Genomic DNA, 13,083 nt, shown 5'->3' with positions numbered 1-13,083 from the left:
CAACTGATACAATTCTCTCTTCGAGATGTCCTCTGGTAGATTATCCAAGAAAATCGAGAACGATTCATTTTCCAATCGACGATACTCTTCTTTGTTCCAAACCCTAGGATCCTTAACCTGATTCCTATAACTACCCCTCTCAGTGTTTCCCACCCATACTCTCTCTCTACCTCTTTCTCTCTCTAACATTCTCTCTCTCTATCTTTTACATGTATCTCTCTCTACCCATTCAAACTCTATGATATAAATATTGGGTTTAAAAATATTTGACTTTGTTTTCACTTAAAGTGGGGCTTACTTATTTTTATTGAATCCATCATCTTTTTACATATGCTTTCTTTCAGATTTATCAAGTCAAACAGCAAAATTAAGATTTCCATACGAATATTGAGTTTATTCTAATTATGTCTTACTGTGTTCATTTATATTTTATCTATTATTTTATTATAAAATGGTTATTTTGGTCAGTAGCTAGAACGGTTTAATAATCAGTTTGGCTTTTAGTCACCAAAAAATCAGTTTGGCTTTTAATAATATTTTAAAAACCGGATTAGATCGGCTGTATCGGTTCAACTGCGAACCGGTAACATTAACAGTCGGTCAGGCATGTAAAACCGGTAATTAGAAAACCGGTCGGACGAGATCCGGACGGTCGGACCATACCGGAACCCGGCCGGTTTACAAAAAAAAGGGAGCTCCTTCCTTTCTTTCTCCCTTTCTCCCTTTCTTCCTTTCATTCAGAGAAATCACACAAAACCCTAGCACTGCAAGCCTACACCACCGCCGCAAGGAGTGGCATACTGCCGCAGTCCGTCGCACTCAAAGTTCGCCATCCGTCATCTAGCTTCCCTCGTGCTCCAAGTCTTCAACCCCTGTTCGCTGTCACCGATCGCGGCTGCTTCCTCGAGCTCGGCGTCCGTCGTCTTTGTCTGCTCAGCCGCGCTTCCGTCGCCGTTTGTTTGCCGTTCGCGTTCGCGTTCTTCGCCATTCACGTTCGCGTTCACTCGCTGTTCACCGTTCGAGTTCGCCATCGTCTGGAAGCCACGTTGCTCTGCTTCAAACTCTGCGACCAACCCGCACTCTCCACCCAGCCCTCGAACTGCTCTCTTTTGTCGCTGCCGTGAGTTCCCTAAACCCGCCACCAGACAATACACTCACACAACACCAATACTCTGCTTCAAACTCTGCAACTTCTGATTTCTATTACAATAAGTAATTATTTTATTTGGTAGTGGTTTGGATTTTTTCATAGACTGAATTAAAGTTACAATGGTTATGTTCTCTTCTCTATCACATTGAAATTAAGCTTTTAATTCTCTTATTTCGTTTTAATTTTACCGCACTCAACATGTTTGATGAAATGCTTTAACCATATTTATGGTTGGTTCTTATAATTTCTAGCTTTTAGAAACTTAGTAAGTTGATTGCATGTGAAATTAGAATAATTGGATCATAGTAATTAGGAATTTTAGCTGCACAAATAGCATCTTTGCAGAAAACATATTAGCATGATGATTCCATTTGCACTAGTGTTCTTCTGGTAAATTTTAACTGTTATTGTGAACTTGTTAATTTGCTAATTGTTCTTGTGTTCTTCTGTTACTTTTAATTTTTTTGTTTGTTTTTGTTACGATTTTCTATTCTTGAACTTGTCAAGTTGATAATTTGCTAAATTGTTGGGCTGCTGTTGTGTTAATTTGCCAAATTGTTAGGTTGCTGCGACTTAATTTGTTGGATTTTCTATTTAGGTCTTGTTCTTGTTTATTTGCTAAATTGTTGTTGTGTATTAATTGTTTATTTGCTGGATATTGGTGATCATTGTCTTTGAGATTATTTACTATGCAGGTTTAGTGTCATCACTGTTTTGGAATGTTTTATAATGTACTAATGTTTGTTGCTGTTTTGTAATTGCTGGTTGCAGGTTTAGTGTGATTATTGGTTAATGTTTTGTAATGTTTGGTGTTGAATGCTGATTGTTGAGTTCAGATATGGTTGTTTATTTTGACTTGGGTAAAGAGACTTATGGTCATTTTTTCCTGCCTTATACCAATTCAAATGATTATTTTTAGAGGATGAGCACTTATTTATGTATCTTGAGAAACTGTCTTTCTGTGTGTTATGAGCATTTGGTGAAGCCAGTATTGTACCTATTCAAAGCTTAGTTTTACCAAATGGTCTTCAAAGCAACTCATCCAAAATGCTACTGCACAAACCCAAGTCTATTGTCTCTTAAAGCCTGTATGCACCTTCATTTGGTGAAGCCTTTCTAGCACTAGTCCACTACCAACTTTGTTATTATTAATGTTATCAAATTTATTTATCCGGGTACTATGTTTATTTTTCAGTTGGATTTATGATAATTCATTTGATATTCTTCCTATTCTTGTCAGATATTTCTTTTAACATTTTATGTACTGATGAGGAATTGTACTTGCTTGGTATCATGCTTTCATCTGGCAATTTTGCATTTAATATAAAAAAAGGAAAATCCTAAAAGAGTAATTCACCACTCCATTGGAAAAACTTCATACTACCTTATACCTTCAACTTAATACTTGCATATTTATAATTTATTTATTATTCTATTCTAAAATGGTTTTTTCGGCTGAATCACCGGTTGGACCGGTTGGACCAGTAAATCAGTGAATCAGTGACTAAAGTGGTTTGATGATCGGTCCAGTTTTCAAAACCTTGGAAAAAAAAACACCCAAAACGGATAAAAAGAAATTTAAAAAGAATGAAAAGAGAAAGGATGAGAGAGAAGTTACTTCGTCTCATCCTCTATTGCTCCCAGAGACACCGTCCCCCACTTCTCCCAGCCAGCCACCGTTCTCACTTCTCCTCTCTTCCAGTAAGCACCTTCAATTCCTCTTCTCACAAGTCCCAACAACCGTGCATTTTGCTGTTCTCTTCTTCCTCTTCCTGAAGCCATGAATTTCCTTCTCCCTCTCTTAGAATCTGCCAACCTCTCCCGCCACTGTCTCCTTCCTATCTTCTCCTCGTCGCCATTGCCTTCACAGCATCCTCTCCTTCCGTCCGTTCCTTCCAGTCACCTTCCAGCCGTGGCTATGGTCGCCTCCCAGCCGCTGCTGTGTTCGCCTTTCATCTGTCTCCGTCGGTGCCTCAGTTCTGGTAGGTGTAGTTCTCTACTCTTAGATCCTTGTTGTGTTGTTCACTTCTTGCTGCTGGTTGCTGTGCTGGCAGTGTTTTTCACTTCTTGCTGCTGTGTTGTTATTTTGTTAATTGCTGCTGTGTTAGTTGTTTCTTGTTGGGTTTATTATGTTGTTAACTTGTTATTGCTGCCTAGTTTTTCTTTCCGCTGGTTGCTGTGTTGTTCACTTCTTGCTATTGTCATGTTAATTTGTTAATAATTTGTCAATTTGTCAAGTTGGTAACAGACTCGTATTTATTTTTCAAAGAACTACCTAACTGGCTAATTCTATTCTCATGGCAAGTCTAACTTGTATAGCTTTTAATATCCTCTGAACTTTACTTTTCTTCTCTAAAACTAATATATGTGCAATTTGTCTTAGTTATATGAAAACTGGTAATCATGAATTGCCTTTTGATTGCTTATATCACTTATTTATTTAATGTCTGGTCTAAATCGACAGATGTGCATAATCGGAATCCATAACTGATGAATCAGGATTCAGCATTAAAGAGTCAGTAATCATCACCTGAGTTCTTTTTCCCCCCCACATTCAGTAGGCCTATCCCAGAGCCTGCTGGTCTTTTTCTCTACGTTTTAGTTAATTCAATTCTTTATCTTTCTATCCGATAGTTCCTTATCAGTTTTCCATTTGTTATTTTTCAGTTGGATTTGATCTTATATGTTTTCTGCGGCCTTATTCAGAGCTGCAAGGCATGGGTTTTCAAGTAGATTCAAGAGGTTAACTTCTATCTGATGCCTTTTTTAGTTACATATTTATTTTTTGTGATTTTTTCTATTCTTCTGATCCTGACTACTCGCTTCCTTTACCTATAGGGCAAGAGCAAAGAGAGAAAGAGAGAAAAAAGAGAGGGAAGGGGGTTAGAATTTTAGTTCACACAACATATATTTTGTACAATATAACTTACTTTCATGCCATTATATATAACATAAGATCTTATATAACTGTTTTTTCTCCATTCTCCTCAATTAGAATCGGGACCCTAAGTACCCTTCAAGCTAGCATCAGTATGCAGTTGATTCATTGTTGTGAATATATTTGTTGTAGTTCCTAATAATTTTATAGAGCTCATAGGCCCTAGCTTCTGATTACTTATTCTCACAAATGCAGAGATAGCATATTCACGTTATACTGTCTAGTTGAGGATTTTCCGACCATTGCATCATATCCTGCAGCAAGTTGGTGTTTCCAGTCTTCAACTCTTCATACGTGCATACATCCACAAACTTGCAACACAGCATGGCATCTTTCAAGGGTTCCATATCTACCTTCTCAATCGGGATATCTTTGGCAGAGATCAAATATATTTGGAATCCCTGGTATTTTGAGAAACTCAAAACCTGCCAGATATATAAGTAATGAATCAGTTCAGGTGAAGACTGATTATGATGTTGTGAGGTTCTCTCTTGGGTCACCTGATGATATTAGTTCCATAAAAAAGAGCCCAAAGAAGAAAATGTCTAGAAAAGCTAAATTGAATGAGCTCAGATTCTACCGCTTGAAGGCTAAAAAGAAGATGAATTCCCCAAATCCAGAGGTTCGAATTAGATATAAGCTTGAAAAGGTTGGCTTGACTTATTTCTGTAATGTTAATTTTTGTACCGTTTCATTTGCTTGATTTTTCAGTAATAATAATTTACTTTTTACATATTTTTAATAATCCTTAAGGTGAATTCTAATAATCTGTGATTGAAAGGCGATGCTAATGCTTTTTGCCATCTGGGAATTGGATATCAGATATAGCTACATGTGGACTTGTTGTAATTGAATTAAGTGCTTCTGTGAGGTTTGATTTTCCTCTCAACTTATAAACCTGCAGGCCAAGCGAAAAGAAACATGGTTGATTGAGAAGCTAAGGAAATATCATATGCTGAAAATCCCTGCGGAAACATTTGATCCTGAAATTTTAACTGAGGAAGAGAGGCATTACCTGAAGCGAACGGGTGAGAAAAAGAAGCATTTTGTTATGGTTGGGAGACGAGGAGTGTTTGGTGGGGTAGTTCTTAACATGCATCTTCATTGGAAGAATCATGAGACAGTAAAGGTTATATGCAAACCTTGCAAACCTGGGCAGGTTCATGAATATGCTGAAGAGCTTGCTCGACTGAGCAAAGGCATTGTGATTGACATCAAGCCTAATAATACTATCATTTTCTTCCGTGGTAAGAACTACGAACAGCCAAAAGTAATGTCACCTCCAGATACATTATCAAAAACAAAGGTAATTTCAGCTTTGTGTTATGCATTTACCAAATGTAGTTCTTGATAAATATGATATAATATTTAACATTGAATTATGTGTATTTCTGTCATTCAGAAGGGTAGCATCCTTCCTTTGTAGTTGACAATTGTTTTAAGTTGAAATATATTTTGTTGAGAAAAAAGTAGTGGATTCTATTTTTTCTGCATAATGCTTATGGTTTCTAACTTATTTTGTATACGTAAAATTTATAGGCCTTGGAGAAATATAGATACGAGCAGTCACTTGAACATACAAGCCAGTTCATTGAAAAGTTGGAGAAGGAGCTTGAAGAGTATCACCAGCACCTCGCAAAATTTAGAAAAGGGAAAGATGATACAACTAAAGATATTAAGGTTGGTCCATTATCTTATAGCCAATTGTAGAAATTGATCTCCAAATGAAAAAATTCATTAGAATTCATAACTTTTAGGGATAAGTACTGTTTTGGGGATGATTTCGATTCTAACCCCAAACCTTAGGAACCAAAATAGTAGTTATCCCTAACTTTTATGATAAATAATAAATTTTGTAATAACTATTCTTTCCAAATTGTGGCAGGGACCATCATCTACCAGGACAAATTAAACTGCAGGATTACACACAGTTTTAAAGGAAAAATGTAGGTGGAAAGAGCAATGAATGGGAATAAATGGATAATGACTAAGCTTTAATGTTCAAACACCATATTGCATCAGCTACATTTTTTTCCCCACCCAATTTAATTTGTGGTTATTTGGTCAGAAATTCTAGAAGCATGAATCTACCATTGGTGGACTTTAACGTATACACGAGCTTCGGACAATGTTATTTTGTTTGCGCTTAAGGGAGTATAGGATCTCACATTTGAATATTTATTTGTAGTCTCGAGGCCTAGAATTGTCAAGTTGCTATATATCAAACATGCAATTATGATTAAACATCCTTTTATCCTTTATCTTGTAACGATTTTTTTGGTGTCTATCTTGGAAAAATTTGTATGATAACACGTCATTTTATGTTAATTTTATCGTTAATTTAGGACAACAACAAAAAAAAAAAAAATCAGCAATGCTGTGTGAATAAGTGTTGATTAGTAATAACTAATAAGCTATAGAAATAAGCTTAATATTGCAGCGCTAGGGTTGCTTTGTGGAATAAGTAGACAGTAAACACACAAGACAAATTAGATAAAAAGAAATTATTATAAAGTTGGGTTGGAGTCTTGGAGACATTAATAGACTGCCACTTTAACAATTCTATGGTGTTTTTTGTTTGGTGCTTAATTTTTGTCTAAATTATTTTTTACAGTAACTTTAAAATATTTAAAAAATTTTAACTTTTATACTTTTAAATTTAGAATTAATTATTTTACCTATTTTAGTAATTAGACAATACTTTTTAGGCACCATAGCAAGCACCTTTCTTTAAATGCTATGAAACATTTGTTTTGTTTTTTTTTTTACTTCCTCCCTTTCTGCTCTTAAGCCTATCAGCTGTCTTAAATGATGAATTGCTTTCTATTTTTTTTTTTTTTTGCAAAACTCCTTAGGAAATGTTTAGGTGGGACATCAATGAATGTTTTTTTTTATTATCTTCATTAATTTAAAATGAAGGCTTTATATATGTTGTACCTGCACTAATTAGGCTTTTACAATCAACAGTAAGTTAATAAGCTTAAACTAACTTAACTAAGTTTACATTTTTAAATAATTAAAAAATTATACCGTTTTTGAAAAAGAGCAAATGCATAAAGATACATGTTATAAGGGGAATGGGTTCTCAGTATTTTTTTTCACTTGAGAGAATAAAGTGTGATTTTTCATCTTGATAATGAAGCCACTTTCAAGCTTGATATTTTCTTATTTTTGGTTGTCCACGATATTCTCCAACCCGATAGGTCAAAAACTAATTCGTCGCGAATCTGAGCTCTATTTAAGAGTTTGCCACTAGCCAATGGGTTGCTGCATGCACAAAGCAGGATTCGAACCTCCGACACTTGCTTAAGTGGACGAGTAAGCTGATCACTCGACCAACCCAAATTGGTTAACTATTTTCTTATTTTTATACAAGAACCCCCATGACGTAAATATTAAACATAGGCCCCCCAATTATACAACAATCCCATAAATGATAAAACCCACATTCTGTCCCAAATCACCATCAATCCTCGCTTCTGTCTCAAAGCGTAGTAAATGAATATTATTTGTCCAGAAGTTAATACTCAAATGACAAATATACACTTTATACCATTTTTTTTGTGGTGAAAACCCTAATCTACAGCCCTCTCTTATTTGGACTCTAATTTCTTTGGGAAGAGAACTATTTAGAGGTTTTTTTGGGACATGATTTGGAGTTGAAATTTGTGAAGATACATTTGTAGAAATAATTGCGGTAAACAAAGTTTCACCTACCATTGGCAGTGTCCCTTTTTACGTTTCTTGGGCTACATTGGAGGCCATAAAGCCCAGCATTTCCAAAAATTCAAATACTGGTAGAAAAATGCACAATCTCTACCATTACTGCCATGACTGAAATATGTTTTGTATGCTCTTGATTCGATTAGGTGGAATATGCTCTTAGTTTATATAGAATATGAATGTTATACATATTATTTTTGTATATATTTTTATATATATATATTTTTTACAATTAAAAGTGATTAATAAAAAGTAAGAGAAAATACTTTTTTCCCTTTTATACCATGAAAAAGTATACAAAAGAGAGATACATAAAAAAGTATACAAATATTGTTCTCTTTATAGAATTACTGGTATTTGAGTGTAGATATAACTAGGGATCATTTGTATACAAAAGATATATGAATTAAGGACAAAAATAACGGATTTAGATTTTTAAAATTTTGAATTTCACTTTAGAAGATAAAATATGATCTATTACCATTTATTTTATAGGTGAGACAAAAAAAAACCATAAGAGAACAAATATTCAATAGTGAGAGATCTCATTCTATCTTCTAAAGTAAAAATCTAAAAGTTAGAGGATGTAAATTTAAAAATAACAGTAGATAAATATTATATAAAATCTTTTTAAGGAACTAAGCCATAAGCCACATTGAACATTTCTGTTTTTTTTTTCTTCTTCTTGAATTTAATAGAGAAATTTTCATCTTAATGTAGGACGAATAATTAACAGTTATTTAGAATCTAAAGTCAAACTTAAAAAAAAAAAACAGTGAAGATAAATAATCTCCATACTCACATGATAGTAAGAACTTTCGCCAACAATACAAACCCGTAATAATTGCATCTGTGTTGCTAATATTAGGTAGTTTCTTAAGGTGAACCAAGAAAGCACAGTGGTGGAGACACAAGTTCGGAAGAAACTTAGAAACCAATGGCAGGTAGGCACCTGAAAGTGTGTATAAAAGGGGAATTAGGGGCAAGGCACTAATCAAATCAAAAGAATAAAAAGTATACAAACATCTACTACTTCTTCCGAAAAGAATAAACCCAGAAAGAATAACCCCTGAAAGGGAATAATAAAACATTGAAATGGCTCGCGCAGTCATTTTAGTGGCAATGTTTTGCCTCTATGCAGCAACCGTGATTGCTGAAGATCCATATGTTTACTACACATGGAATGTCTCTTATGGTACCATTTCTCCATTGGGTACTCCACAACAAGCTATCCTCATCAACAACCTGTTCCCTGGCCCTGAGATCAATTGCTCCAGCAACAACAACATCGTTGTCAATGTCTTCAACAACCTGGACGAGCCTCTCCTCTTCACCTGGCATGGTATCCAGTTGAGGAAGAATTCATGGCAAGATGGTACACCAGGAACAATGTGCCCCATCCAACCGGGGACCAACTACACCTACAAGTTCCAGGTGAAGGATCAGATCGGTAGCTACTTCTACTTCCCAAGCCTTGGGCTCCATAGAATGGCTGGTGGTGTTGGTGGCTTGAGAATATTCAGCAGGTTGTTGATCCCAGTTCCATACCCAGATCCCGAGGATGAGTACTGGTTCCTCATTGGTGACTGGTACACCAAGGGACACAAGGCCCTCAAGCAGATCCTTGACAGAGGCGAGTCCATTGGAATGCCTGACGGTGTTCTCATCAACGGTCAAACTGCCAAACTCGACGGCAAAGAGAAACCACTCTACACAATGAAGGCTGGAAAGACCTACAAACTCAGAATCTGCAACATTGGTAACAAAGACTCCTTGAACTTCAGAATCCAAGGCCATCCCATGACACTTGTTGAGACAGAAGGCTCGCACACCGTTCAGAACACCTACGAGTCCCTTGATGTCCACGTCGGACAGTGCTTCACCGTTCTCGTCACCGCCAATCAGGAGCCAAGGGACTACGTGGTTGTTGCCTCCACTCGCTTCACCGGTTACTTCCTTGACGGAAAGGCACTCATTGGCTACGAAGGCTCCGATAAAGCCGCTTCCTTGTTCATTCCACACGCTCCAATAACCTGGTTCTGGTCTCTCAACCAGTTCAAGACATTCAGGTGGAACCTTACGGCTAGCGCTGCCAGGCCTAACCCTCAGGGATCTTACCATTACGGTCAGATCAACATTACTCGCACCATCAAGTTCGTCAACTCTGTCTTCAGGGATCGTGGCAAGCTCAGGTACGCCATCAACGGTGTTTCCCACGTTGATCCCGAGACTCCACTCAAACTCGCTCAGTACTACGGCGTTGATGATAAGGTCTTCAAGTACAACATCATCAGCGACAATCCCCACGATTTCATCAGCAAGATCACCGTCGCCCCTAACGTCCTCACCGCCACCTTCCGGGATTTCATTGAGATCATCTTTGAGAACCCCACCATATCCGTCCAGTCCTACAACCTTGGCGGTTACTCCTTCTTCCTCGTCGGGTAAGTATATGAATGAGTTGGTTAGTTAGTTAGTTAGTTTTGTGTTACATATCTGACAAATAAATTAAACATGGTTTGCGCAGCATGGAGGAAGGAAGGTGGAGCCCAGAAAGGAGAGAGAGCTACAACCTTCTTGATGCAGTGAGCAGGCACACCGTGCAAGTGTTCCCTAATTCATGGTCGGCGATTTTGTTGACATTCGACAACGCTGGAATGTGGAACTTGAGGTCGGAGAATGCGGAGAACCGCTACCTGGGACAACAGATGTACATTAGTGTGTTGTCACCGGAGAAGTCGTTGAGGGATGAGTACAACCTTCCCCTGACGCAGCAAATCTGCGGTATCGTAAAGGATATGCCAGTTCCGGGACCTGTGTACCACTAGAGTGATCGTTGCTTGTTTAGGAAAGGGAGATATTTCTGCATGCTTCCGTAACTTGTGTGGTGTAGGTTGATATAAATGTTATGTATCAACCATGTCATTAGCGCCCCAATAAGCTTTCTTCTTCTTTCTTTCTTTCTTTCTTTTTTTTTCCTTTTCTTTTCTTTTTTTCCCCTCTGTATACGTTCTTTTTTTATAGTATGAATGAAAGATAAATATTTTGAGTAATATTATATGTGAAGATGATTTTTTGTGAACTAAATCTAATTAAATTAGTCTAATATTAATATAAATTATTTTTGTCATTTTTACTCATTATTCATTTAAATTTTATAATTTAATTTGGTTGGATTAAATATATCTGAATTTTATTATTGACAAAAATATCTTTAAATAATTTAAAAACACAACAATAATACCCAACAGTAAATATATATTTTCAAAAAATATCTTAGAGATTGAATTTTAATGTGACTTTTTACAAACATAATTAAAAAAAATAGGATATTATTATTCTTAAAATTTGGTAATTTTTTTTCTAAGTATATATTTTTTTGTGATTTTTTAAAAGTATTATTAATTGTTAACAAAAAAATTATCAAAAAAATATATACTCAACAAAAAATCACCAAATTTTAAGGATAATAATATATTATTTTTTTAATCATTCTTACAAAAAATTACATCAAAATTCAATCTCTAATGTATTTTTTGAGAAATACATGTTTAATGTTAGATAATCTTGCAAAAAAACCTAACATTAAATATGTATTTTTCAAAAAATATATTAGAGATTGAATTTTGATGTAATTTTTTGCAAACATGATTATAAAAATGAGATATTATTATTCTTAAAATTTGGTAATTTTTTACTATGTATATATTATTTTGTGATTTTTTAAAAGTATTATTGGTTGTTAACAAAAAAAATTATAAAAAAATATATATTTACCGAAAAATCACCAATTTTTATGTATAACTTATTTTTATAATCATATTTGCAAAAATTTACATCAAAATTCAATTTCTAAGATATTTTTTGAAAATATATATTTACTATTGGGTATTGTTGTTGTGTTTTTAAATTATTTAAATGTATTTTTGTTGATAGTAAAATTTGGATAGATTTTTGTCAGCGTATGAATAATTTGGGGCGTTTTTGGTGGTTAACCCCTATATATATATATATATATATATATATATATATATATATATATATATATATATATATATATATATATATATATATATATATATATATATGGTGAAAATTCAAGTAAAATTGACTTCACATGAAATTGATATATGAAAACTGTTAGATGAAAATTTAGTCAAATCAGTCAAAACATCTAATGGCTCTCAAGTGTATATATATATATATATATATATATATATATATATATATATATATATATATATATATATATATTAATGGTTAGTTTTATTTTTAGTATTTACATAACATTTGTATTCTTCAAATTAGTTTTATACTTTTCTTTTAGCATGGCCAAAAGTATTTAGAGGTATCCTTTCACTCGAGCAACAGTAGGCAAACAAAAATTTTATTGTAACTAGAAATATCTGTAAACTAACTTAAACCGGAATGTCCTACTAAGTGTTAAATTTTACATACCCAAATTAAGAAGTACTGAATATTTTTAACTATAATACACAGCGACAAACATAAGATACAGCACACTTTAAAATATAATAACATGTGTCAAATTCTAAAAATTTGTTAGAACTAATATAAAATATAATTTGTTTTAGATAAAATAAAATTACATTTTAGTATTTTATTTAAATTAATATTTAAATTACTTTTCTGTAATAATTAATTAATAAAAAATTTTATTTCCAAATTCATTTTAAAAATATAAACTACGAATAATATTAGCCACACTAATGAGTTTTTTTAATCTTTTACTAAGTTACAATTATATATACATGCAGGATACACGTCACATGTGTGTCGTCTAAAATTTGTCTGATATTCAAACACGACTAAGGTTTAGTTTAGTAACCAACTTAATTAAGCTCTTTTTAATAAAATAACTTAAACAATAAATAACTATGTTAAAAGTAACTTATAAATAAGTTATTTTGTGTTTGAATTTTTAACTTTAAAAATGTTTATTTTATAGAAATGTGATGAAAATATGATGAAAAATAGAAGTATTATGAGAGAAATCATTTTTTTTAACTTCTCTATAAGCTCCTAAATAGTTTCTTAGAAAGTTGCAATTTGGTTTTAAAAATTACACTAGACATTAATACTACTATTTTTCATAAGTCAAAAATTAAAAAAAGTTACTTCTAAAGTTTTCCAAACGGGCCTTAAATACCCATTTTGGTCTCTGATATTTTGGTCCTTGAAATTTAAAATTACCTATATTGATCCTTCAGATTCAAGTTTAGGCACCAATGTGATCCCTCGATTCTTTTCG

At 33.9% G+C, this 13,083-nt stretch overlaps 2 protein-coding genes across 7 annotated transcripts; both read left to right on the top strand.

Annotated features, from left to right (window-relative positions):
- Positions 1–704: 704 nt before the first annotated feature.
- On the top strand, positions 705–6,349 carry LOC112791997 (uncharacterized CRM domain-containing protein At3g25440, chloroplastic). Of its 6 annotated transcripts, none has more exons than XM_072213234.1 (8): positions 715–1,120; positions 2,636–3,132; positions 3,615–3,665; positions 3,818–3,892; positions 4,284–4,710; positions 4,993–5,394; positions 5,628–5,768; positions 5,974–6,349. In XM_072213234.1, the coding sequence occupies exons 4-8, from the start codon at positions 3,834–3,836 to the stop codon at positions 5,998–6,000; spliced, it is 1,056 nt and encodes a 351-aa protein (XP_072069335.1). In that variant the 5' UTR covers positions 715–1,120; positions 2,636–3,132; positions 3,615–3,665; positions 3,818–3,833; the 3' UTR covers positions 6,001–6,349. The 6 variants fall into 6 exon arrangements, with proteins under 6 accessions (XP_025690853.1, XP_072069337.1, XP_072069336.1 ...); XM_025835067.3 differs by having other exon boundaries at positions 4,284–4,737; XM_025835068.3 differs by lacking the exon at positions 2,636–3,132 and having other exon boundaries at positions 705–1,120; positions 4,284–4,737.
- Positions 6,350–8,636: 2,287 nt separating this feature from the next.
- On the top strand, positions 8,637–10,864 carry LOC112791996 (L-ascorbate oxidase homolog). The gene is made up of 2 exons (XM_025835065.3): positions 8,637–10,255; positions 10,339–10,864. Exons 1-2 carry the CDS (start codon positions 8,907–8,909, stop codon positions 10,637–10,639), a joined length of 1,650 nt encoding a protein of 549 aa, XP_025690850.1. The 5' UTR covers positions 8,637–8,906; the 3' UTR covers positions 10,640–10,864.
- Positions 10,865–13,083: the final 2,219 nt, after the last annotated feature.

The sequence above is a fragment of the Arachis hypogaea genome, chromosome 13 (assembly GCF_003086295.3).
Source record: "Arachis hypogaea cultivar Tifrunner chromosome 13, arahy.Tifrunner.gnm2.J5K5, whole genome shotgun sequence".
NCBI classification, from domain to species: domain Eukaryota; kingdom Viridiplantae; phylum Streptophyta; class Magnoliopsida; order Fabales; family Fabaceae; genus Arachis; species Arachis hypogaea.
This window is presented reverse-complemented; position numbering and strand designations above follow the sequence as displayed.